We start from the raw sequence: 24132 nt of genomic DNA, 5'->3' as shown, positions 1-24132 counted from the left end.
CGGCTGTTTGAAGCCATCAGTATTCTGCCTCTGCATGAAATGTTACTTCCATCCCCAAATTTCTACCATTGTGATAACTTAAAACACCAGTTGAGTTTTGAAAAACACAGCTAAACATGGAAATATATTGAATGCAAGGAGCCAGGCAAAGTGACCAAAGGAATGTAAACTCAACATTGTGTGTTTGTATGTGTCAGGAGAGACTTGAGAAACTGCAAGTCGCTTCTGGTGCGAGAGAATTGGCTGTCTGCAAGGACGCTGCCCAGGGAACGCCAGGATGTTTTTTGATGTTTTACCATCCTCGTGAGAGGCTTCTCTCATGTCCCTGCATGGGGAGCTGGAGCTGACAGAGGGAGTTCATCCGTGCTTTCCCCAGATTCGAACCTGTGACCTGTCGGTCTTCAGTCCTGCCGGCACAAGGGTTTTACCCACTGCGCCACTTTAAGTGTGAAGGGTTACAAAGGCAAAATAATGGGGAGCAACTCAAGGCGCTTTGTTGAGTAGTGGTCTTCGTAGTTATGACCACTTATTTGCACACACACATACACACACCTACTAAATATAGACAAGGGATGTCACCTGTAGCTGCTACTCTGGAGACTGAAGGAAAAGTTCACTAGGGAGGATAAATTTGTATTTTTGGCAAGAGGAGGTGGAGCTCGTTTTGGCTCATCCCATATTCAGCTGCAAACTAAGGAAGAGGTTGCAAACCAAAGAAAGTCATAGAGGTATGACTCTGTGTTTTCTTATCCATTTAGGCAATGGGTGGATCTTCTCTGGATAAGGAGAAGAGGGTAATGTTTCATTCCAGGACTGAAATTTTGTTGTTGTTGTTTATTTGTTCAGTCATTTCCAACTCTTCGTGACCTCCTGGACCTGCCAACGCCAGAGCTCCCTGTTGGCCGTCACCACCCCCAGCTCCCTCAAGGTCAAGCCAGTCACTTTAAGGATACCATCCATCCATCTTGCCCTTGGTCAGCTCCTCTTCCTTTTTTTCCTTCCATTTTCCCCAGCATCATTTTCTTCATCAAGGTTTCCAGTCTTCTCATTATGTGGCCAAAGGACTTCATCTTTGCCCTAATATCCTTCCCTCCAGTGAACAGTCAGGCATTATTTCCTTGAGTATGGACTGCTTGGATCTTCTTGTGGTCCAAGGCACTCTCAGAGTTTTCCTCCAGCACCATGGTTCAAAAGTGCTTATCTTCCTTCACTCAGCCTTCCTTATGGTCCAGCTCTCACAGCCATAGGTTGCTACAGGGAGTACCATTGCTTTAACTATGTGGATCTCCAGGTCTTGTTTTCACCGACTGGATGGATGTCCACCACCTTTGGCTTCAAGGGATGTATTCAATCTGATTTTGATTTTGACCATCTGGTGAAGTCCAAGTATATTGGAGAAGAAAATGTGAAGATAATGTATATTATGCTTGAAGACTCCAAAAATGGAGAGGGAGGGGGAGGGAACTCATTACAGAGAGTTGTATCTGAAGAATTGAGTAAAGCAACCCTAACCACCACGCAAATGCTCTGGCTTCCTCTTCCACACAGAGGCACTACGCTGACACTTGGAGAAAGACATGAGTAATATATACTTCCAAAGGGTTTGCCTTGCTTTCTCTCCTTGTCACTTTCTGACAGAAATTAATTGTCTAGATTGATCTGCTGCACAGTAGACCTGCTCACTAGCAACTAAGGAATTCCAGGGAGGGTTGTGTCCAAGTAGCGAGCAATAAAAGTAAACGGAGGGAGCCTCAGAGGCAAGTTTACAGGCGAACATTAAGAAAACAAAAATAATGGCTACAGATGACTTACAGAACTGTAGATGATGAAGACATTGAAACAGCTCACGGTTTTCTATACTTTGGCTGAGTCATTAATCAGAATTGGAGGCTGCAGTCAAGAATTCAGAATGACTTCAAAAGGCAGCTATGAAGGAACTAGACAATACTTTGAAAAGTAAAGAGATTCCACTCAATTGTACAGTTAGAATTCTTTATGCCATCAAGGTTTACTTTCTATGTATGGTTGTGAGAGCTAGATAGTGAAAAATGCTGATATAAAGTGAATCAAGGCAATTGAGATGTGTTGCAGAAGAGTTCTGTAAATACCAAGGACTGCTCAAAAGACATACAAGTGAGTCCTAGAGTAAATCAAGTTTAGAAGCCAAGATGACTAAACTGAGATTGCTGAAAGATGGACATATCATGAGAAAACAAGGAAGGACAATAATGGATGATAAGGTAGAATGCAGTAGACGTAGACCACATTCCTGATGGATAGACTCAATCAAGGAAGCCATAGCCTTAAGTCCACAAGACCTGAGCAGGACTGTTGAGGATAGGGTGACTTGGAGACCGGCCGCTCATTCATAGGGTCACCATAGATTGAAGTCAGTTTGAGAACAATGACCAATGACAAAAAAGTTATTTAAGTCAGAATGAGAACAAGTTTGAACAGAAGCAATACCACAAGTGTGCAATTAAGATGGACTCTCTACAGACGTCACACTCAACTCCCAGAATGATTCCATCAGTGTTGCCTCTGAAAAATCTTGCAAATCTCTTGGGAAGACAGATGGACAAATATCGGTGTGCTGGAAGAAGCAAAGACCACCAGCATTGAAGTGATGCTCCTACGCCATCTACTCCACTGTTTGATCACGGTCTCCCAAAGCAGTTACTGTTGCGATGAAGATTAGTGTGTAGTCACAAAAGTCACGGAAGTTTTCCCCCTCAGATCAAGGAGCAAACTCACACCTTTGTCTTTGCAGCAGACTTTATACAAATACAGACGGGAAGCCACTGTTGAGAAGGCCCTGCCTCTCATCTCCACCAATCGGGTTTGCAACGGCTGTGGGATCGAGAGCAGAGCCTCTCCAGATGATCTTAAACTTCGTGATGATTCGTAGTAGGAGATACGTTCAGACATGTAGTCAGGGCCAGAACCGTTTGGAGCTTTAAAGTTTAAAACCAGCACTTTGAATTGTGCTCAGAAGCAGATCAGCAACCAGTGGAACCAGCGTAACAGAGGAGTTGTATGCTCTCTGTACACTGCTCCAGTGAGCAACCTGGCTGCTGACCGTTGGACTAATTGAAGCTTCCGGGCAGTCTTCAAAGGCAGCCCCATGTAGAACGCATTGCAGTAGTCTAATCAGGATGAAACGAGAGCGTGGACCACTATGGCCAAGTCAGACTTCCCAAGGTATGGGCATAGCTGGTACACAAGTTTTAATTGTGCAAAAGCTTCCCTGGCCACCGCCAAGATCTGAGGTTCCAGGCTCAGCAGAGGATCCAGGATCACTCCCAAGCTGCGAACCTGCATTTTCAGGGAGAGTGTTACTCCGTCAAGTACAGACTGTAACCCTATGCCCTGTCTGGCCTTTCAGCTGACCAGGAGGACCCTTGTCATGTCTGGATTCAGTTTCAATTTGTTCACCCTCATTAAGATGGAATAAAATAAGGAAAGTGATGGAAAGGAAATAATAATAATAATAATAATAATAATAATAATAATAATAATAATAATTTATTTATACTCCACGTCCATCTCCCCAAGGGGACTCAGGGTGGCTTACATGAGGCCACGCCCATCAATACAGTAAACACAATATAAACACAAAAATCACAACAGAAAAATCAAAAAATAAATTACATAAAATGCAAAACCAATATCAATAAGCGACACAGCAGGATAAAATCAAACATTAAAACACAAATGATCACACTGGGCAGGGCCAAATTCAAAGATAAAATTTTAAAACACTGGAAGATAGGACAAAATAAAAATCAGGAAGGAGATCCGAGGATGAGGTAGGATTTAATTGCATGAACCATAAAATAAAGTGCTTCTGAGATCATTTTATGCAGAGTTTGGTCAGGGAGTATGTTACATTCAATCATTGAAGGCACATTGGAGTAACCAAATTTTCAGGCTCCTCCTGAAGATTGCCAGGGTGGGGGGTTGCCTGATATCTCTGGGGAGCAAATTCCAGAGCCAGGGGGTCACCACAGAGAAGGCCCTCTCTTTCATCCCCACAAGTTGCGCTTGCGATGAGGGCAGGAGCGAGAGAAGAGCCTCTCCAGAAGATCGAAGAGGTTGCGTGGGTTCGTAGATGGAAATGCGGTTATGCAGGTAGGTGGGTCCTAAACTGTTCAGGGCTTTGTAAGTCAAAACCTGCACCTTGAATTGGGACCGGAAAATAAATGGCAGCCAGTGGAGTTCCTTAAACAGGAGGCAGGGGCAGGAGGGAGTGGATGAGGGATTAGAGCAGGGGTCCACAAACTTTTTAAACAGAGGGCCAGGTCACAGTCCCTCAAACTGTTGGGCCAGATTATAATTTGGAAAAACATGAATGAATGCACACTGCACATACCTTATTCGTAGTGCAAAAAAAAAAAAGCCCTTAAAAACACTACAATAATTAAAATGAAGAACAATTTTTAAAAATATAAACTTGTTAGTATTTCAATGGGAAGTGTGGGCCTGCTTTTGGCTGATGAGATAGGATTGTTGTTGTTGTGTGCTTTCAAGTCATTTCAGACTTAGGTTGAACCAAAGCAAGGGCCGGGTAAATGACCTTGGAGGGTCATATCAGGCCCCCGGGCCTTAGTTTGAGGACCCCTGGATTAGAGCAAATCCAACCCCAAATTGGGAAACAAGTCATCCAGGAATACCTGGCCACTCTAAACAGGAGGCTTGACCGCTTTCTGTAATTCGCACCAGTTAGTAATCTGGCTGCTGCCCGTTGGACCAGTTGGAATTTCCGGGCTGTCTTCAAGGGCAGCCTCACATAGAGCACATGGCAATAGTCCAATCTAGAGGTAACTAAAGCGGGGTCCACCGTGGCCAAATCCGACTTCACGAGGTACGGTCGCAGCAACAGACCTTGAGATGAAAAATGCCCCAAGCTAGTAAGAACGACTTCAGGAAATGGAATGTAAACATAGGAAGGTAGCAACTGAATAAAAGATCCCTTTTCTATCCATATAAATGTGCTACTCAAACTTTTCTTTGAAGGGCAGACGAATTTGGGAGAGCCCCTCCACATACAGTAACCTGACTGCAGTCAACACTGTTTCAGGAGCCAAAGGTAGTAATCATGAGCTCCAAAACTGTGAAGGACTATTATCTCCTTTATATAATGGAATTGTGGCAGTTAATAAGTCCTGACCCACTCCGCTTGCCATTTTCGGGCCACAAAAGGTTAGAAAATGAGGGAGAGCCTATGTTCATAGGGAACACCGTTCAAAGTGCTCCTCCTCGCTCACCATGCCGTCCATTTTAATGCAGGCTATTACGAAGCAAATGAGAGGAAAGCATCAATGAACCCCATGGCAAGTTGCCAAAACTATGATACGGCTTCCACCGGCTCCACTGAAAAGAGTCCAGCGTAACCTTGGTTTTTAATGGAGTCACATTTAATGAGCTTTCGTGCCCGTCGTAAAAAAAAATCCCTTATTACCTAACCCACAAGTCAGAACCGCCGTCAGCGAGAACATGGCGCATCCCCATCCACGGCGTGGTTTTAATAGCAGCCCACATATTATACTCAAAACCCATCAGCATTCCCATCCTTAATGTTTTCTTGATTATTTTTTGTTGCTGTAATTATAACCCACTGAAGCTTACATTTAAAGTTCTAGGGGTCACAACAAGCTTTCTGGGCATAGCAAAACTGGCGCGGGCGATGTGCCATCCCTATCGGAGGCTTTGCAGGTTGAGATGACAATTCAGGGCGCAGACATTTTAGTCCAACGTGCTAAATGATTTATGTTGAAGCACAGCAAATGTATTTGCTTCTCCCCTAATAGCTTTGCAAAGCAATACACAAATCTATTAAAGCAAAGCCATAAAATTAACAGTGTCGTTTACCTGTACAGCCAGTTCTCGCTGCATTGATGTTGACTGACGGAACCTGCCAAGAGTCCAGCTTTTTTCAGGTATATACTTCAGCATTTACTTTCCATTCAGATTAGAATCTTTTATTTATGGATTCGTGGACACACTTACATTTCTATAGCTAAAAATCTCTGGGCAGTTCACAAAACAGAGGTTAAAGCCATCAAATATAAGCACGTAATAAAAACCTGGTGTAAAACTGACACAGATTTTAACAGCCACAGAGTAAAACTGAACTAAAACCAAGAGCAAAACAGAAAAGGAGTGCAAAGGCAGAGACTAAAAGATCATTGCATTAGATTGCATTTTTTCACATAAGGTGCTGCAAAGGTAGAATTGTCAGGAGCCAAAGTGATACAATGGGTTAAACACTTGTGCCGCCTGTAGGTCAGCGGTTTGAATCCGCGAGACAGGCTGAGCTCCCATCGGTCAGCCCCAGCTTCCCATGTGAGAAGCCTCCTACAGGATGGCAACACATCCGGGCGTCCCCTGGGCAATGTCCTTGCAGACAGACTATTCTCTCACACCAGAAGCAACTTGGAGTATATTGTCGAAGGCTTTCATGGCCGGAACCACTGGGTTGTTGTAGGTTTTTCCGGGCTATATGGCCATGTTCTGGAGGCAATTTTTCTCCTGTTGTAGGAAAAACCTACAACAACCCAACTTGCAGTATATTCTCAATTCGTTTCTGACACAATTTTTAAACATGGTAAAACTGGATTGTTGTAGGTTTTTTTGTGCTATACGGACATGTTCTAGAGGCATTCTCTCCTGACGTTTCACCTGCATCTATGGCAAGCATCCTCTGAGGATGCTTGCCATAGATGCAGGTGAAACGTCAGGAGAGAATGCCTCTAGAGCATGGCTATATAGCCCGAAAAAACCTACAACAACCCAGTGATTCCGGCCATGAAAGCCTTTGACAATACAATGGTAGAATTGATAATCAATTTAAAGGAGAAATATTGATTCAACAGGTCAAAATCAAGAATTTTTTAAGACTCTAAACATTTCTTGCCTCCAACCAACAATGAGAATACCACTTTATTGAGATTCCTGCCATTTGCACCAAAAAATCTGCACCCAAACTAATAACTTTTACCTTTATTAAACAGAACAGACGCATCAAGTACAGAAGGACTTCTCAGATGAACACAAGTCATCGTAAGCCTACAGCAGTTACCATGGGTTTAGTTATATAATTTGCACAAAATGAGTCCCACAAATACAAAAGCTCCTTTGAAAACACTAGAAAATATTTTTGCAACCCACAGACAGGAAAAATTACATTTTGTGTTCTTATACCAGAGGTTAAAACCATCAAATATAAGCACATAATAAAAGTTGGAGTTGGAAGAGACCTGGTGGTCCATTCAGTCCAACCCCATTCTGCCAAGAAGTAGGAAAACTGCATTCAAAGCATCTCCGATTAGAATGCCACTCTGGGCAACAGCAACCGTTCATAAACCAGGAGGCAAAAACCCACGAAAAAGCGAGTCCGCAAAAAGTGAACTGCGAAGCAGTGAGGGAACACTGTAGCTGTAGACCACTGGTTCCCAACCTGTGGTCCATGGACCACCAATGGTCCACGAGAACTAAAATAAAATCCACAACTTCATCATTACTACACCATTGCAATGAGAGCGACTGGTCATAGAATCATAGAGTTGGAAGAGACCTTGTGGGCCATCTAATCCAACCTCATTCTAGCAAGAAGATGGCCATCCAGCCTCAGTTGATAAGCCTCCAAAGAAGGAGCCTCCACCACACTCCAAGGCAAAGAGTTCCACTGCTGAACAGCTCTCTTTCACAGTCAGGAAGTTCTTCCTAATGTCCAAATGGAATCCTCTTTCTCATAGTTTGAAGCCATTGCTCCATTGTGTCCTAGTCTCCAGGGCAGCAGAAAACAAGCTTTCTCCCTCCTCCTTATGACTTCTCCTCACATATTTATACATGGCCCTCATCATGTCTCCTCTCAGCCTTCTCTTCTGCAGGCTAAACATGCCCAGCTCTTGAAGCCACTCCTCATAAGGCTTGTTCTCCAGACCTTTAATCATTTGAGTCGCCCTCTTTCTCTGAACACATTCCATCTTGTTAACATCTCCCTTCAGTTGCGGTGCCCAAAATTGGACATTCCAGGTGTGGTCTGACCAAGGCAAAATAAAGGGGTAGCATGTCTTCCCTAGACCTAGATTTTTGTTTATGCAGGCCAAAATCCCATTGGCTTTTTAAGCTGCCACATGACATTGTTGGCTCATGTTTAACTTGTTGTTCACGAGGACTCCAAGATCTTTTTCACACGTACTGCTATCAGGCCAGGCATCCCCCATTCTGTATCTTTTCATTTCAAGGGAATATATATATCCCAGTAGTACCCCATCTCAAGCCATGTGGAAAGGTACATGTAACAAATTCATTTATCATCATCACCACCACCACCACCATCATGATCACTACCACACATTTCAACAGAATATGAACACTTGAAATAGAAAAGTGGAAGGAAAAGGAGAATACTTGAAGGCAAGGCAAGTGGGCAATTTGCAAAAATTCAGGGAGGCAATTTCTAGAGTATGGAACCACAAGTAAAAAGGATGAAGCAGCCCAAGGAAGGGGAAAGTCTTGATTGGTTGAGAAGTCTACAAGGAAGATCTTGAGAAGACAGTAAAAAAGAAGTACAGGTTGACCAACATGTTGTGAAGAGCTCTGGATGCTACAACCGGAAAACCATACTGCATCCTAAGAGGAATTGATAATTAATGGAGAAATCTCAAAAGTGAAGTCAAAACAACGAGGCGAAAGGCAATGTTGAATGGTACCCAGAGGACCAAGGTGGGATGATGGAAGTCCAGTCAAAAGAAGATTGCAGTGAATGTCAGGAGCAGACATATAGTATCTCTGGCAGCAGCAATTGCTCAAAGGTAATGGTACTTTTTGGTGTCATTGCAGTGCAATACGACAGAGTTTCCAGGTCCACCTTGGTCAACTTTTCACAACGACCAGCCAAAATCCCCTGGAAAGTCCTGAAGCAGAACGTGAGTGCTAAAAATGCAAAACTTCAAAATAACTGAAAACAAACAAACAAACAAACTAGAGGGTAGGGAGCTTTGATGTGAGTTATTCAGACAACTACCCCTCTCCCCTCCAAACATTTGGCAGAATAAGGCTTTAATGGAATTAGACCGCCCAATGCACAGGAAGGCCCGAAGCTAGTTCTCTCACATGGGGAACGCTGCAAAGAAAGTCTAGCATCGGAAGGAAACTCTGAGAGGTCAGATACATGGCTAAAGGAAAGTTTGGGAGAGATGACAACAATGAATGATGAATCAGAAGGCTCAGACTTCAGAGAAAATGGGTTTCATAAGAGCCAATTATACTCCATGGTGTCACTGGGATAGCCAGAGGCAATACTTCATAGCAACAGTCTCAACGTGAGCAATAACTCGCTCCTCCCAACATTGTAGGGAGGGGGGTTGCGGAGCTATGGGGTTTCTAGAGCTTGCAAGGAATTGGCCGTTTCATAGAATCATAGAGTTGGAAGAGACCTAGTGGGCCATCCAGTCCAACCCCATAGTGCCAAGAACCAGGGCAATCACATTCAAAGCACCCCCAACAGATGGCCATTCACCCTCTGTTAAAAGCCTCCATAGAAGGAGCCTCCACCACACTTCAGAGTAGAGAGTTCCACTGCTGAACAGTTCCACTGCTGAACAACTCTCACAGTCAGGAAGTTCTTCTGAATGGAATCTCCTTTCCTGTCGTTTGAAGCCATTGTTCCATTGCGTCCTAGTCTCCAGGGAAGCAGAAAACAAGCCTGCTCCCTCTTCCTTATGTCTTCCCCTCACATGGCTATCATATCTCCTCTCAGTTTTCTCTTCTGCAGGCTAAACGTGCCCAGTTCCTTAAGCCGTTGCTCATAGGGCTTGTTTAGGTACTGCTACATTCCAAGTGAGTTCACAGAACATCTGGTTGTGTTGCTTCACGTCACAAAACCCTTCTTGGAGTAATGTTAGTTGTCCCTCACCATACGTTGTTGCTTTGAATCAATGTTGAAAAACAAAACCCATACCATGGAAATGTAGAAGCACACCTTCCAAAGTACAATAGCACAATGCTCCAAGAAGGAATTCCAAGCAGAACCAAAGGGAAGCATGAGAGAGGCTGTGAGTAAACACACAGCCATGGGATTCATTCAGAATCTCCACCTGGCTTCGTATTTTAAGTTTCACAGGGTGGATTTGCTGCTTCATTGGGCAACACAGCTTTTGCAGCAGTGCCTACACCGATGCCCAGTTTTTTTTGCGGTGTCACTACAACAAGTTACATGCAGGCAAAATCCAATGTGACTCAGCACAAGCCCACCGTAAACTCAAAGCACAAACAAGCCCCATGGGCTTCGAAGGCATTAAGACACGCTAGGCGGAGCAGAGAGTCCCACTTAGCGTGATTTAAAGAGGACTGTTCAGCGGTAAATTAGTGCCACTGACCCAACAACTCCGCTTGCTTGCTCACTAGGCACCTGGAGATGCCACCGAAGAGGCAGACGTTGCCCATCTGCTCCAGGGAGAAGTGCCACCCCCAGAGCTGAGGAAGGCAATATGTTGGCCTTCTCTGTCTCATTGGCTCCCTTCATTCCCCTAAACAGTGTCCAACTGACCAACTGTAGTGAAGCACAAACTGCTGAGGAGAATTGCCAATGATTTAGCAACAGGCTGATCTCTTTGTTGCTAAGCCTGCTTATAGAAAGAGGATGCAGAGGTTATCATCCCAAGGTGATTTATCCTCCTATCCTTGACCACAAGGGACTATTCTGGCTCCTTCCAATGAATCAGTCTATAACAAATGCCACCTGCCAGGACGTCACAGCTTAACCTGGAACAGAAGAGTCCTTGGTGTGACAAGGCAATCTGGATACTTTTTCACACCTAGGAAAGACTTCTTATAAGTAAGGCTACTCTCACAAGAGCAAGGCCCTTGTGTACTTCCTCGTGATCTCTGTCCCTGGCTTGTCAAGTCTGAGGCATTACTTGTAGACTCTCAAGTAAGAGCTTTCATGGACACATCAGTCTCCCACAATGATGAAGAATTCTGCAGAGCTCTCCTTGTTAAAAACATTGTCCGGTCTCATTGTCGTGATTCCGTTTTCCTTACAGTCTTCCAACATTTTCTGTCTCCAGTGGAATTTGGATCTTCCCCCCTCCTCCTCCTTGCATTCCATGGACCAACATGGCTTTGTTTCTGTTCTGTGCAAAACTGGTGGGATCAAGGGACTTTCTCCCTCCCCTCTATCAGTTCATGAGAGCCAGGATGGTAGTGTGGACAGAGACAGGGACCGAGATTAGGAAGGTCTGGTTCCTCGATGCTCAAATCCAGCATATCTCAACCTGGGCGTCGAGACCCCTGGGGGGGTCACAAGGAGGTTTCAGAGGGGTCCCCAAAGACCACCAGAAAACACATATTTCTGATGGTATTAGAAATATGACTTTAATCAATGTTGATCTTTCTCAATTTTAACAAGGTTAGTCAGTTTTAACATCCAGCTTCATTAGTTGGAAATAGAGTATTTTTCCCATTTTTGTGCATATCTTACTACCATGGCAGACAAGGCTGAGATCTCTCCGCCTGTCCTTCTCTTCCTTTTTGGAAACAGATGGTAAATCCTCCCACCAAAAGCCCTCCTCCGCTGTTATTGACCGGACTCTCAGCCAAAGGGAGGCTTTTTCTGAGATTCCAAGCAGGGAGGGGAGAGCAGGCGTCCTCGGCACATGGCAGCGTGGTGCGCATGTGCAGGCAAGGAAGAGTATGTGAGGCTGAAAGGAGGCTCACACTAGCAAGTCCCTTCAAGGCATGGGCGTTCTGTGTGAGAAATTTGGCCAAATTCTATCATTGGTGGGGTTCAGAATGTTCTTTGATTGTAGATGAAATGTAAATCCCAGCAACTACACTCCCAAATGTCAAGGTCTGTTTTCCCCAAACTCCACCAGTGTTCACATTTGGGCATATTGAGTATGTGTGCAAAGTTTGGACCAGATCTATCCTTATTTGAGTCTACAGTGCTCTACGAATGTAGGCGAACTACAGCTCCAAAACTCAAGAGCAATCCCATCAAACCCTTCCAGTATTTCCTGCTGGTTGTCGTAGTTCTGTGTGCCAAGTGTGGTTCAATTCTATCACTGGTGGAGTTCACAATGGTCTTCGATTATAGGTGAACTATAAATCCCAGCAACTACAACTCCCAAATGACAAAATCAATCTCTGTTGTCGTCCCCCAACCCCATCAGTATTCAAATTTGGCCGTAGCAGGTATTTGTGTCAAATGTATTTCAGTGAATAAAAATCCATCCTGTGCATATCAGATATTTACACTATGATTCATAACAATTGCAAAATTACTGTTATGAAGTAGCAATGAAAATAATTTTATGGTTGGGGGTTAACACAACATGAGGAACTGTATTAAGGGGTTGCGTCATTACGAAGGCTGAGAAACACTGTCCTAATCCATAAATCCCATTGAGTGATATGAAGCTGGATACTGTCTCCTAGTCTTCATAAGGTTATGATGAGGACAACCGGAGTGGGATTGTAGAAAAAGTGACCATGTCAACAAATTATTATAACGAGATTCCATCTGAACATTAGGAAGAACTTCCTGACTGTGAGAACTGTTCAGCAGTGGAACTCTCTGTCCTGGAGTGTGGTGGAGGCTCCTTTTTTGGAGGCTTTTAAACAGAGGCTGGATGGCCATTTGTCAGGGGTGATTTGAATGCAATATTCCTGCTTCTTGGCAGAATGGGATTGGATTGGATGACCCAGGAGGTCTCTTTCATAGAATCATAGAATCATAGAATCAAAGAGTTGGAAGAGACCTCATGGGCCATCCAGTCCAACCCCCTGCCAAGAAGCAGGAATATTGCATTCAAATCACCCCTGACAAATGGCCATCCAGCCTTTTGTCAGGGGTGATTTGAATGCAATATTCCTGCTTCTTGGCAGGGGGTTGGACTGGATGGCCCATGAGGTCTCTTCCAACTCTTTGATAGAACTCTACGATTCTATTAATCATTAGACAACTTCTCAAAAAAATAAGTGTGAGAGGCTTAAAGACAACAAGAAAATGCCTTTTTCTAATTTAACTCTGTCAAAAGTCACTCTGAAATGCCCCCTTTTTTGGCACATTTAGAAATGTGAAATCAATAAGATGACAGAGGCAAACACAAACCTGCAATTTCTTGGGTCAACTGGAGAGGCGCAACTCCCTCAAGGTTTTCTGGGATGGAGCCTCCTTCTTGTAGAACCATCTGTCTCAAGCGTTCATTTTCTTCCTTCAGCCGTTGATACTCCTCAAGACGCTGTTGCTTGGCCAGACTGGCAGGGTTCAAACCAAAGTGGAGCACTTTGGTTTTCGTGGGATCATGGTAACCCTACAAGAGATGTAAATATCGCCAATTAGGATCAGCCGGGGTCAATGAGCCAAGAGAAAAATCAACGTGGTATTTATTTCTCACTAGCTGTACCCGCCACGCGTTGCTGTGGCCAACCTTACCTCCCTCTTTCTCTCCTCCTTTCTTTCTCTCCTTCCTACCCTCCCTCTTTACTTCCTTTCTTCCCTTTTTTCATTCTCCCCTTCCTTTCTTCTCTTCCTCTGCCCTTCTTTCCTTTTTCTTTCCCTTCCTCTTTCTCTCCTTTCACCCTTCTCTACCAATTCTTGGGCTGCAACTCCTAGCAGTCCCCCTGATCAATCTATCTATCTATCTATCTATCTATCTATCTATCTATCTACCTATCTCTAATCTATTTATCTGGAGGATTGCTGGGAGTTGTAGTCCAGGGATTGGGATGCTCTCAAAGAAATCCAAGGAGAAGAAAGCTTGCAGCTTGGAAGGTGTGCATTTGGATCATCCTCCTCTCCTAAAAGGCCTGGTCTAGGGGATGCTGGGAGCTGTAGTCCAGAAGAGAGTATGGATATGCTATTGTGTGCTTTGTTTGCAGGAGGTGTTGTTTTTGCATATGCACTTTAGCGTCCTTTTGCTTTATTTTGGCCATTTAAGTCCCTTCGGTTGTGTTTTTCTGTGTTTTTATGTGTGTTGCTCACTTGTTGGCCTGATAGGTGTCTTGTGTCCTAATTTTGTGTCAATTCGTCCAGTAGTTTTTGAGTTATGTTAATCCCACAAATGAACATTACATTATACACACACCCAAACACACACACACACACACACATACATAGTAGAGTCTCCAACATAAACAGGCTGGCAGAATTTTGGATAAGCGAAAATGGTGAATAATAAGGAGGGATCAAGGAAATGCCTATTAAACGTCAAATTATGTTATGATTTTACAAATTAAGCACCAAAACATCATGTTTTACAATAAATCGATAGAAAAAAGCAGTTCAGTACATGGTAATGTTATTTAATAATTACTGTATTTACGAATTCAGCACCAAAACATCACAATGTATTGAAACATCTGTGGATCCGGGTGAGAGGCAGACTGTGTTGGATAATACAGAATAATACAGAATGTTGGATGAGTGAAGGTTGGATAAGTGAGACTCTGTGTGTGTGTGTGTGTATGTACACATAAAATGTGTGTATGTGGTAGATGTGTCCACTTACACAGTAAGCCTCCCACTTTCACAAACAGGTTGTAGTTCCAAGTACTGAGAAGCCTCCAATCTGGAGGATTGCTGGGAGTTGCAGTCCAGGAATAGGAAATTGGAAATATGCAGGGATTGGGATGCCATCAAAGAAATCCAAGGAGAAGAAAGCTTGCAGCTTGGAAGCAGTGCCTTTGGATCCTCCTCCTCTCCTAAAGAGCCTGGTCTTGGGGATGCTGGGAGTTGTAGTCCAGAAGAGAGTGTGGATATGCTTTTGTGTGTTTTGTTTGCCATTTAAGTCCCTTCGGTTGTGTTTTTCTGTGTTTTTATGAGTGTTGGTCACTTGTTGGTCTGATAGGTGTTTTGTGTCCTAATTTTGTGTCAATTTGCCCAGTGTATTGTCGAAGGCTTTCATGGCCGGAATCACTGGGTTGTTGTAGGTTTTTTCGGGCTATATGGCCATGGTCTAGAGGCATTCTCTCCTGACGTTTCGCCTGCATCTATGGCAAGCATCCTCAGAGGTAGTGAGGTCTGTTGGAACTAGGAAAAAGGGTTTATATATCTGTGGTATGACCAGAGTGAGACAAAGGACTCTTGTCTGCTGGAGCTAGGTGTGAATGTTTCAACTGACCACCTTGATTAGCATACAATGGGCTGACTGTGCCCGGAGCACACTTTTGTTGAAAGGTAATTAGATGTCCCTTTTTCCTAGTTCCAACAGACCTCACTACCTCTGAGGATGCTTGCTATAGATCAGTAGTTCTCAACCTTCCTAATGCCGGGACCCCTTAATACAGTCCCTCATGTTGTGGTGACCCCCAACCATAACACTGTTTTTGTTGCTACTTCATAAAAGTCATTTTACTACTGTTATAAATCATAATGAAAACATTTGATATGCAGGATGCATTTTCATTCACTGGACCAAACTGGGCACAAATACCCAATGCACCCAAATGTGAATGCTAGTGGGGTTGGGGGAGGACTGATTTTGTAATTTGGGAGTTGTAGTTGCTGGGATTTATAGTTCAGTTATAATCAAAGAGCATTCTGAACTCCACCAGTGACGGATTTCAACCAAACTTGGCTCCCATGACCAATGGAAAACACTGGAAGGATTTGATGGGCATTGACCTTAGTTTGGGAGTTGTAGTTCACCTATATCCAGAGAGCACTGTGGACTCATGCAATGGTGGATCTGGACCAAACTTGGCACAAATACTCAATATGCCCAAATGTGAACACCGGTGGAGTCTGGGGAAAATAGATGTTTACATTTGGGACTTGTAGTTGCTGGGATTTATAGTTCATTACAATCAAAGAACATTGTGAACTCCACCAAGGATAGAATTGGCTCAGTCTTCCCACATGGAATCTCCATGACCATCAGAAAATACTGTGTTTTCTTATGGTCTTTGGTTACCCCTCTGACACCCCCTCGCAACCCCCTCAGGGATCCCGACCCCCAGGTTGAGAAACACTGCCATAGATGCAGGCAAAACGTCAGGAGAAAATGCCTCTAGACCATGGCCATACAGCCCGAAAAAACCTACAACAACCCAATTTGCCCAGTGGTTTTTGGGTTATGTTAATCCTACAAATGAACATTACATGTTTATTTATATAGATTGACCTTAAGAGATAGTAGAAGTTGCTTCTATGGACTGCATTTAGCATAGGACTAAATGCGCAGGTCATTTCACTGAACCACTTTTATCCTGGAACTTATTACATAAGGATTGTGTTAACAACTGATCCAAGGTGACGGTACATTATAATACTTTGAAAGACAGAACCTAATGTGTAACACCAAATGGCTGGGATCTTTCTACGGTGTGCATCATAAAAGCCCTGAAACCTGCAGTGGGACACGGCATCCGGCTAATTCCGTACTGCAGTCTTCTGACATCACTGGACTCTGGTTCTGGCCAACTCATTACTGAATGGTGTCAGCTTTTCTTCAGCACACTACTCAGAGACATTTCGTGTTGCACTTTTCCCGAGAGGTGAAATATATTTATAGCAGTTTAAGTGATGAGCCAGATCCTAGAATAGCTGATTAATTTCCCATCAATGTGAGACAACAGCCGAGTTAAACTTGTGCCTTCAGAAAATGAAGGCACGTGCTTGGCAGGCAGAGAACTTTGCATCAACGAAAAAGGAGAGGGCAGAAGCAGGCATGACTCCGCTTCTCTAGAAAGCAAGGCCCAAAGGCATGGCGCAGACTGACATTCTGGACTTCCACAGCAAAGATTGACATCCAATGAGTCAATGTATTGTCGAAGGCTTTCATGGCTGGAATCACGAAGTTCTTGTGGGATTTTTCGGGCTATATGGCCATGTTCTAGAGGCATTTCTCCTGACGTTTCGCCTGCATCCATGGCAAGCATCCTCAGAGGTAGTGAGGTCTATTGGAACTGGGAAAGGGGTTTATATATCTGTGGAATGACCAGGGTGAGACAAAGGACTTTTGTCAGTTGGGCTAGGTGTGAATATTTCAACTGACCACCTTGACCATCCAATGAGTCGTTTTCTGTGAGCCATGAAAATGGCATCCAATGGGCCCCTTACACATACAAGCCTCTCTGGATATGGGATTGCGGCCAGCAGAAAAGGTGGATGGGAAGTTGCTGAAAGTTGTTTCTAAAGGAAGGGAACATCAGAGAGGATGATGAAGGGAGGAACCCAAAAGGCAATGGAAGATGACGAATGGATCAAGGACAGGAGGCAATTGGGTTGATCTACAGCTAGAGGGCCCCTGGTGGGCCAGCGGGTTGAACTGCTGAGCTGCTCAACTTGCTGACCAAAAGGTTGGCGGTTCAAATCCAGGGAATCCCAGGGTCAGCCCCAACTTCTGCCAACCTAGCAGTTCGAAAACATGCAAATGTGAGTAGATTTAATATTTATTTATTTATTTATTTATTTTGCTTATATACCGCTGTTCTCAGCCCAGGGGCAACTCACAATAGGTACTGATTTTGTGGGAAGGTAACAGCGCTCAATGCAATCATGCCAACCACATGACCTTGGAGGTGTCTACGGACAACGCCGGCTCTTTGGTGTAGAAATGGAGATGAGCACCACCCCCCAGAGTCAGACACAACTAGACTTAATATCAGGGGAAACCCCTGTGCCGGCAGGACTGAAGACCGACAGGTCGCAGGTTCGAATCTGGGGAGAGGTGGATGAGCTCCCTCTATCAGCTCCAGCTCCTCATACAGGGACATGAGAGAAGCCTCCCACAAGGATGATAAAAACATCAAATCATCCAAGCGTCCCCTGGGCAACATCCTTGCAGACGGCCAATTCTCTCACACCAGAAGCGACTTGCAATTTCTCAAGTCGCTCCTGACACGACAAAAAAAAAGGGGGGGGGGAACCTTTATCTTTACCTTTACAGCGAGAGCATAAGTGTCAAACACAAGGTCCATGGGGAAATCTGGCCTGCCACACCCTTTTGTGTAGCCCGTGCACCTTTCAATATCAGGAAAATGTAGTTACATTTCTACAGTCTTAGAATTACAAACAGCTCATTTGAAGGCAACCATATGGCTGATGTGGCTCTTGGTGAAAATGCGTTCAGTAAGAACCTGAGCTAGTAGAACCATTCTGACCATTTTTAGCCTTTCAAAAGATAATCCTGACTGCCAGAGTCTAGCATTTAACAGAGGATCAGGCATGTTTCTGCTTCAAGAATCCTGCACATTCAGTAAAACCCCACAGCCTGGTGATGCCACCAATGTCTTGCCTCCATTGAGTGAATGTTGGGGGTGCTATAGCTATCCTGGAGTACTGAGTAATGAGGATGGAGTCTCTCTCATGTGAGCATGCCACTTGTCGACATGGGTAATCCATGATAAGACTTTCTTAGTCAAGGAATACTCAGATGTGATTTTGCCCACTCCTTCCTATGAAATATAGCCCAGAGCATCTGGTATTCATGGGCTACCTCCCATCTAAGTTCTAACTAGGACTGACCTTGCTTACTTTCCAAGATCAAACAGGATTTGGTACCTTTAACGGATTTTCTGCTGCATTATAATAGGATGTCTATGTCCTACCCCACTGGAGAAATTATACTATTTAGCTGGTATTGCAAACATGACATCCATAGGGAAGTAGCAGCCAGCAATGATAGGACCAAGGCAGTGACATCTCCAGACCATCTTCTGTTTGGATATCCGCCAGCAAGCCAATGCCTTAAATCAAGAAATAGCTTCCTAAGATCTACAGAGACACTCACAGGAACACCCCAGCAACCAAGAGTCCAAAAGTGGCAGGCCAAAACCTGGAACCTCAATCAGTGGCTGACGACCGGATGAGAAAGTCCCTCCTGGGCATGCAGAAGACTGGGCAACTTGGAAAGCACTGAACAGACTGCACTTTGGCAGCGTGAGATGCAGAGCCAGTCTTAAGAAATGGGGCTACACAGTGGAGTCCACGACATGCGAGTGTGGAGAAGAGCAAACCACAGACCCCTTACTACAATGCAGCCTGAGCCCTGCCACAAGCATAATGGAGAACCTCCTCAAAGCAACACCAGAGACATTCAAAGTAGCCAGCTTCTGGTCAAAGGAAATGTAGTATACTGCCAAGTCTTTAACTTTGTTTGTGTGTTTTTTTATATCCATCATGACTGTATTCTCAATTCACTTTTGACATGATAAATAAATAAGGGATCTTCATCCCTTAGCAAAGCAAATGATCATGTGAAGGATCATATCTAACTTCTGGTGACATTCAACGAAACATGAAATCAATGTCACAGAGAGCAAATAAATTATTGTTATTATTATTATCATTATTTGAAACACAACGAGGTGATTCCACAGCAGCCAAGATCAATCTGCTGGCTGTTCCCAGACACTTGTCTAGGACTGTGTGATGTATTGGCGAATAATGTGTGTAGATCCCAGTAAGGTGGCCTTCTGCAGCTGACAGATGATAATTCTGTCAGCACCGATTGTGTTTAAGTGCAGGCCAAGGTCTTTAGGCACTGCACCCAGTGTGCCGATCACCACTGGGACCACCTTTACTGGCTTGTGCCAGAGTCTTTGCAGTGTGATCTTTAAATCCTCATATCGTGTCAGAATGGTAATTATTATTACCATTACCATTACCATTACCATTACCATTAGGTAAAGGTAAATGTTTTCCCCTGACATTAAGTCCAGTCATGTCCGACTGTAGGGGTTAGTGTTCATCTCCATTTCTAAACTGAAGAACCGGCTTTATAGACACCTCCAAGGTCATGTGGCTGGCAGGAGCGGTACCTATTGATCTACTCACATTTGCATGTTTTCGAACTGCTAGGTTGGCAGAAGCTGGAGCTCATGCCGTTGCTCCCCAGATTCAAATCTTTGACTTTTGGTTAGCAAGTTCAACAGCGCAGCATTATGTTTATTTATTCCCCACTCTTTCTCTCTAAAAAGAGCCTCAAAGAGGTTCAAAAAGGTGATAAAAGGAGCAGAAAAGACTGAGAAAGTGTTTGCTTATGCTAGAAATTCTTTGCTTGCTTGATTTTATAGTAAGCCAATTCCACTCTCTATAAGAAAATGCTTGCAAAACTCCAAAAAATGTATTACGGGAGGGATGCATAGAATCACCAATCAGACAGCTGTTTGTATAACAAGCTTAGCCAAAAAACTGAAGAAGAGAAAGGAAGAGAAGGAAAAAGGAGTAAAAAAAATGGGCCTGGTTTTATTTTCTCATATATATATAATTTATTATTTTTTTGTTTTCCTACAGAGGAGTAACAGTGGGTCCAAAACTTCATGCCCGACACTTCCCCAGCGAGCCATAAATCCTCCTGTAGAATTTGTATTATGGTTTATGATTTCACAGCGGTTCCATTTTAGAAGCAAACCTATAAACATAAAAGGCCATTTTCAATTCTGGAGCGGAGTTTTGCAGAAGACCCCACGGATGTAAGACGCCTCAAAGATCTCACAGCTGTTTGAGTGCCCTCTAGTGACACTCCATCGCGATCTCAGACACCGAATTTTAAAACAAGAGGAAAAACCTCGGATGCAAATGTGTTAGAAATCAACACCATGGCTTAAAATCGCATTCAAGTGGCCAACGTCCTGGATTTGTCAAGTTGCAGGACAAGATTTAGGGAACTGGGCATGTTTAGCCTGAAGAAGAGAAGGCTGAGAGGAGATATGATAGCCATGTATAAATATGTGAGAGGAAGCCACAGGGAGGAGGGAGCAAGCTTGTTTTCTGCTTCCTTGGAGACTAGGACGCGGAACAATGGCTTCAAACTACAAGAGAGGAGATTCCATCTGAACATGAGGAAGAACTTCCTGACTGTGAGAGCCGTTCAGCAGTGGAACTCTCTGCTCGGAGTGTGGTGGAGGCTCCTTCTTTGGAAGCTTTTAAGCAGAGGCTGGATGGCCATTTGTCAGGGGTGATTTGAATGCAATATTCCTGCTTCTTGGCAAGGGGTTGGACTGGATGGCCCATGAGGTCTCTTCCAACTCTTTGATTCTATGATTCTAAGATAGTGGGCCAAAGAGGATCCAACTAACAGAGCTTTTCTTGCACAAGGTGTTTTATATGCATGCAAGCGCACACCGTGGCTGCAAGTAGAGGCAGCCGGCAGCAATATCTCCGTCCCCTGAGAACACAATAAAGGCAGGGCGCTGCAGATCAAAACCAAGGAGGAAGCCGGTCTTTGCAGCCAGGTGCCTTTCCGCACTTCTGAAGTGTCAGAAATGACATGAGTTGCAGAATCCGCACAACGTTTTTGCCCACGTTTGCTTCCCCATTCCCCTCCCCAAAAGAGCCACAGACTTCAAGAGCTGCCGGCAGCACATTAAGATTTTATTACATTTATTTCATTAGGTTACATTACATTTCCTTCCCACTCATGCCTCCATCTGGTTGAAGCAAGGCCCCACATTCACTTTGGAAAGGAGGGCCAAGCGATTAGATTGTCGTTACATGGAAATGTTAATCGGGATAGATCTGAGGGCATGACTGCAGAGCTGCAACTGCAGAATTGGGGGATTCGGTGGTCATCCGGATGTTGAAGACGTCACGTTCAGGAGACCAGTCACTTCATCACACTAGAGAATGAATCCACTTTAAATCCAGTTTCTGCCTCCTGCGGAAGTCTGGCATTTGTAGTTTAGTGAGGTTGTTAAAGGCTCCTCCCTACACTACAAACTCCAAAATTCTGCAGGAGGCAGCAATCAGATTTAAAGTGGATTCATTCTCTACTGTGATGAGACTGCTAATTGGCATAAGCAGAGCAAGAGTGAGAAAGCCTGAAAATTACACCCCGGAATAAATGTAAAGGTGACAATCACTGTTGTTGAAAATTCTCACTCTTCTTTCAGATAAAGGGTTGGGAAAATGCATTCCTCCAGACTGTTAAAACAGTTTCAGAGTTGTAAATAGCAAAACTCCTTGAGCTTTCAATCAGTGGTTCTCAACCTTCCTAATGCCGCGATCCCTTAATACAGTTCCTCATGTTGCAGTGATCCCCAACCATAAAATTATTTTTGTTGCAACTTCACAACTGTCATTTTGCTACTGTTATGAATCATAACGTAAATATCTGATATCCAGGATGTATTTTCATTCACTTGACCAAATTTGGCACAAATACCCCAAATCTGAATACTGCTGGAGTTGGTGGGAGGGCTTGATAATGTTATTTGGGAGTTGTAGTTGCTGCGATTTATAGTTCACCTACAATCGAAGAGCATTCTGAACTCCACCAATTATGGAATTGAACCAAACTTGGCACACAGAACTCCCATGACCAACAGCAAATACTGGAAGAATTTGATGAGCATTGACCTTGAGTTTTGGAGTTGTAGATCATCTACATCCAAAGAGCACTGTGAATTTAAACAATGATAGATCTGGACCAAACTTGGCAAAAATACTCAATATGCCCAAATGTGAGCACTGGCGGAGTTTGGGGAAAACAGACCTTGACATTTGGAAGTTGTCGTTGCTGGGAGTTATAGTTCACCTACAATCAAAGAGCATTCTGAACTTCACCAGTGATGGAATTGAACCCAACTTGGCACACAGACATTCCCATGACCAAAAGAAAATATAGAAAAGGTTTGCTGGACATTGACCTTGAGTTTGGGAGTTGTAGTTCACCTACATCCAGAGAGCACTTGCTGGGATTTATAGTTCACCTACAATTAAAGAGCATTCTGAACCCCACCAACAATAGAATTGGGCCAAACTTCCCACACAGAACCCACAGGCCTTGAAGGGAGCGGCTGGTGAGAGCCTCCCTCCAACCTCACATGCTCTCCTTCGCCTGCACATGCGCATCATGCTGCCATGCGCTGAGCACGCCTGCTCTCCCCTTCTTGCTTGGAGTGTCAGAAACAGCCCTCCCCATGGTTAAGAGGCCGGCCAATCCCAGCAGAAGGAGGGCTTTTGGTGGGAGTTTCCAAAAAGGAAGAGAAGGACAGGTGGAGAGGTCTTCAGCCTTGTCTGCCAAAGGGATTCCTAAGACCATCAGAAAGATATGTTTACTGAAAGTCTTGGTGACCCCTCTGAAACCCCTTCATGATCCCCCCAAGGCAGTGTTTCTCAACCTGGGGGTCGGGACCCGTATGGGGGTTGCGAGGGGGTGTCGGAGGGGTCACCAAAGACCATCAGAATACATAGTATTTTCTGTTGGTCATGGGGGTTCTGTGTGGAAAGTTTGGTCCAATTCTATCGTTGGTGGGGTTCAGAATGCTATTTCATTGTGGGTGAACTATAAATCCCAACAACCAGAACTCCCAAATGGCAAGGTATATTTTCTCCAAACTCTACCAGTGTTCACATTTGGGCATATTGAGTATTTGTGCACAGATTGATCCAGATCCATCATTGCTTGAGTCCACAGTGTTCTCTGGATGTAGGTGAACTGCAACTCCCAAACTCAAGGTCAATGCCCACCAAACCCTTCTGGTATTTTCTGTTGGTCATGGGAGTTATGTGTGCCAAGATTGATTCAATTCCATTGTTGGCGGAGTTCAGATGCCCTTTGATTGTAGGTAAACTATAAATTCCATCAACTACAATTCCCAAATGACGAAATCAATCCTCCCCGCAACCCCATCAGTATTCAAATTTGGGTGTATCGAGTATTTGTGTCAAATTTGGTCCAGTGTATGAAAATACATCTTGCATATCAGATATTTATGTGACAATTCAGAACAGTAGAAAAATTACAGTTATGCAGTAGCAACAAAAATAATTTTATGGTTGGGGTCACCACAACATCAGGAACTGTATTAAGGGGTCGCGGCATTAGGAAGGTTGAGAAACACTGCCCCAAGGGATCTCGACCCCCAGGTTGAAAAATATTACTTTAGATCCTCACATCTGACATAACAGAATTCGTACTTGAACTTGAGACTGCCTTGCAAAAATTCCAGTGCTACCGTGCAGAGCTGAAATAGAAATGGCAGGTTACTTTACATCCGACTAGACGTTGCCTTGTTCCTTCCTATTTCTGCTCCCAAATATACTCCCAATATACGCCGGGCTCTCTTATCTCTCCCGACCCATTGTATCCACTTCTTTTCAATGTGGTGGTGTTAGAAGAGCACACTCTTCTACGAGCTGCCCAGGCCAGAAGTCAAACGCATCCCATTCTTAAG

At 44.1% G+C, this 24132-nt stretch overlaps 1 protein-coding gene across 2 annotated transcripts in view; it reads right to left on the bottom strand.

The window, feature by feature from the left end:
• Nucleotides 1-24132, bottom strand: part of LOC137097978 (mitotic spindle assembly checkpoint protein MAD1-like) — a 796577-nt gene that overhangs the window by 302476 nt on the left and 469969 nt on the right. For both annotated transcript variants that reach the window (XM_067473504.1, XM_067473503.1), the window contains one exon: nucleotides 13121-13322. In XM_067473504.1, the coding sequence (XP_067329605.1) occupies nucleotides 13121-13322 (202 nt within the window). The remainder of the gene's footprint in view (nucleotides 1-13120; nucleotides 13323-24132) is intronic.

The sequence above is a fragment of the Anolis sagrei genome, chromosome X (assembly GCF_037176765.1).
Source record: "Anolis sagrei isolate rAnoSag1 chromosome X, rAnoSag1.mat, whole genome shotgun sequence".
Taxonomy (NCBI): Eukaryota; Metazoa; Chordata; class Lepidosauria; order Squamata; family Dactyloidae; genus Anolis; species Anolis sagrei.
Note: the sequence above shows the minus strand (reverse complement) of the source record. Positions and strands in the feature narration are given on the sequence as shown.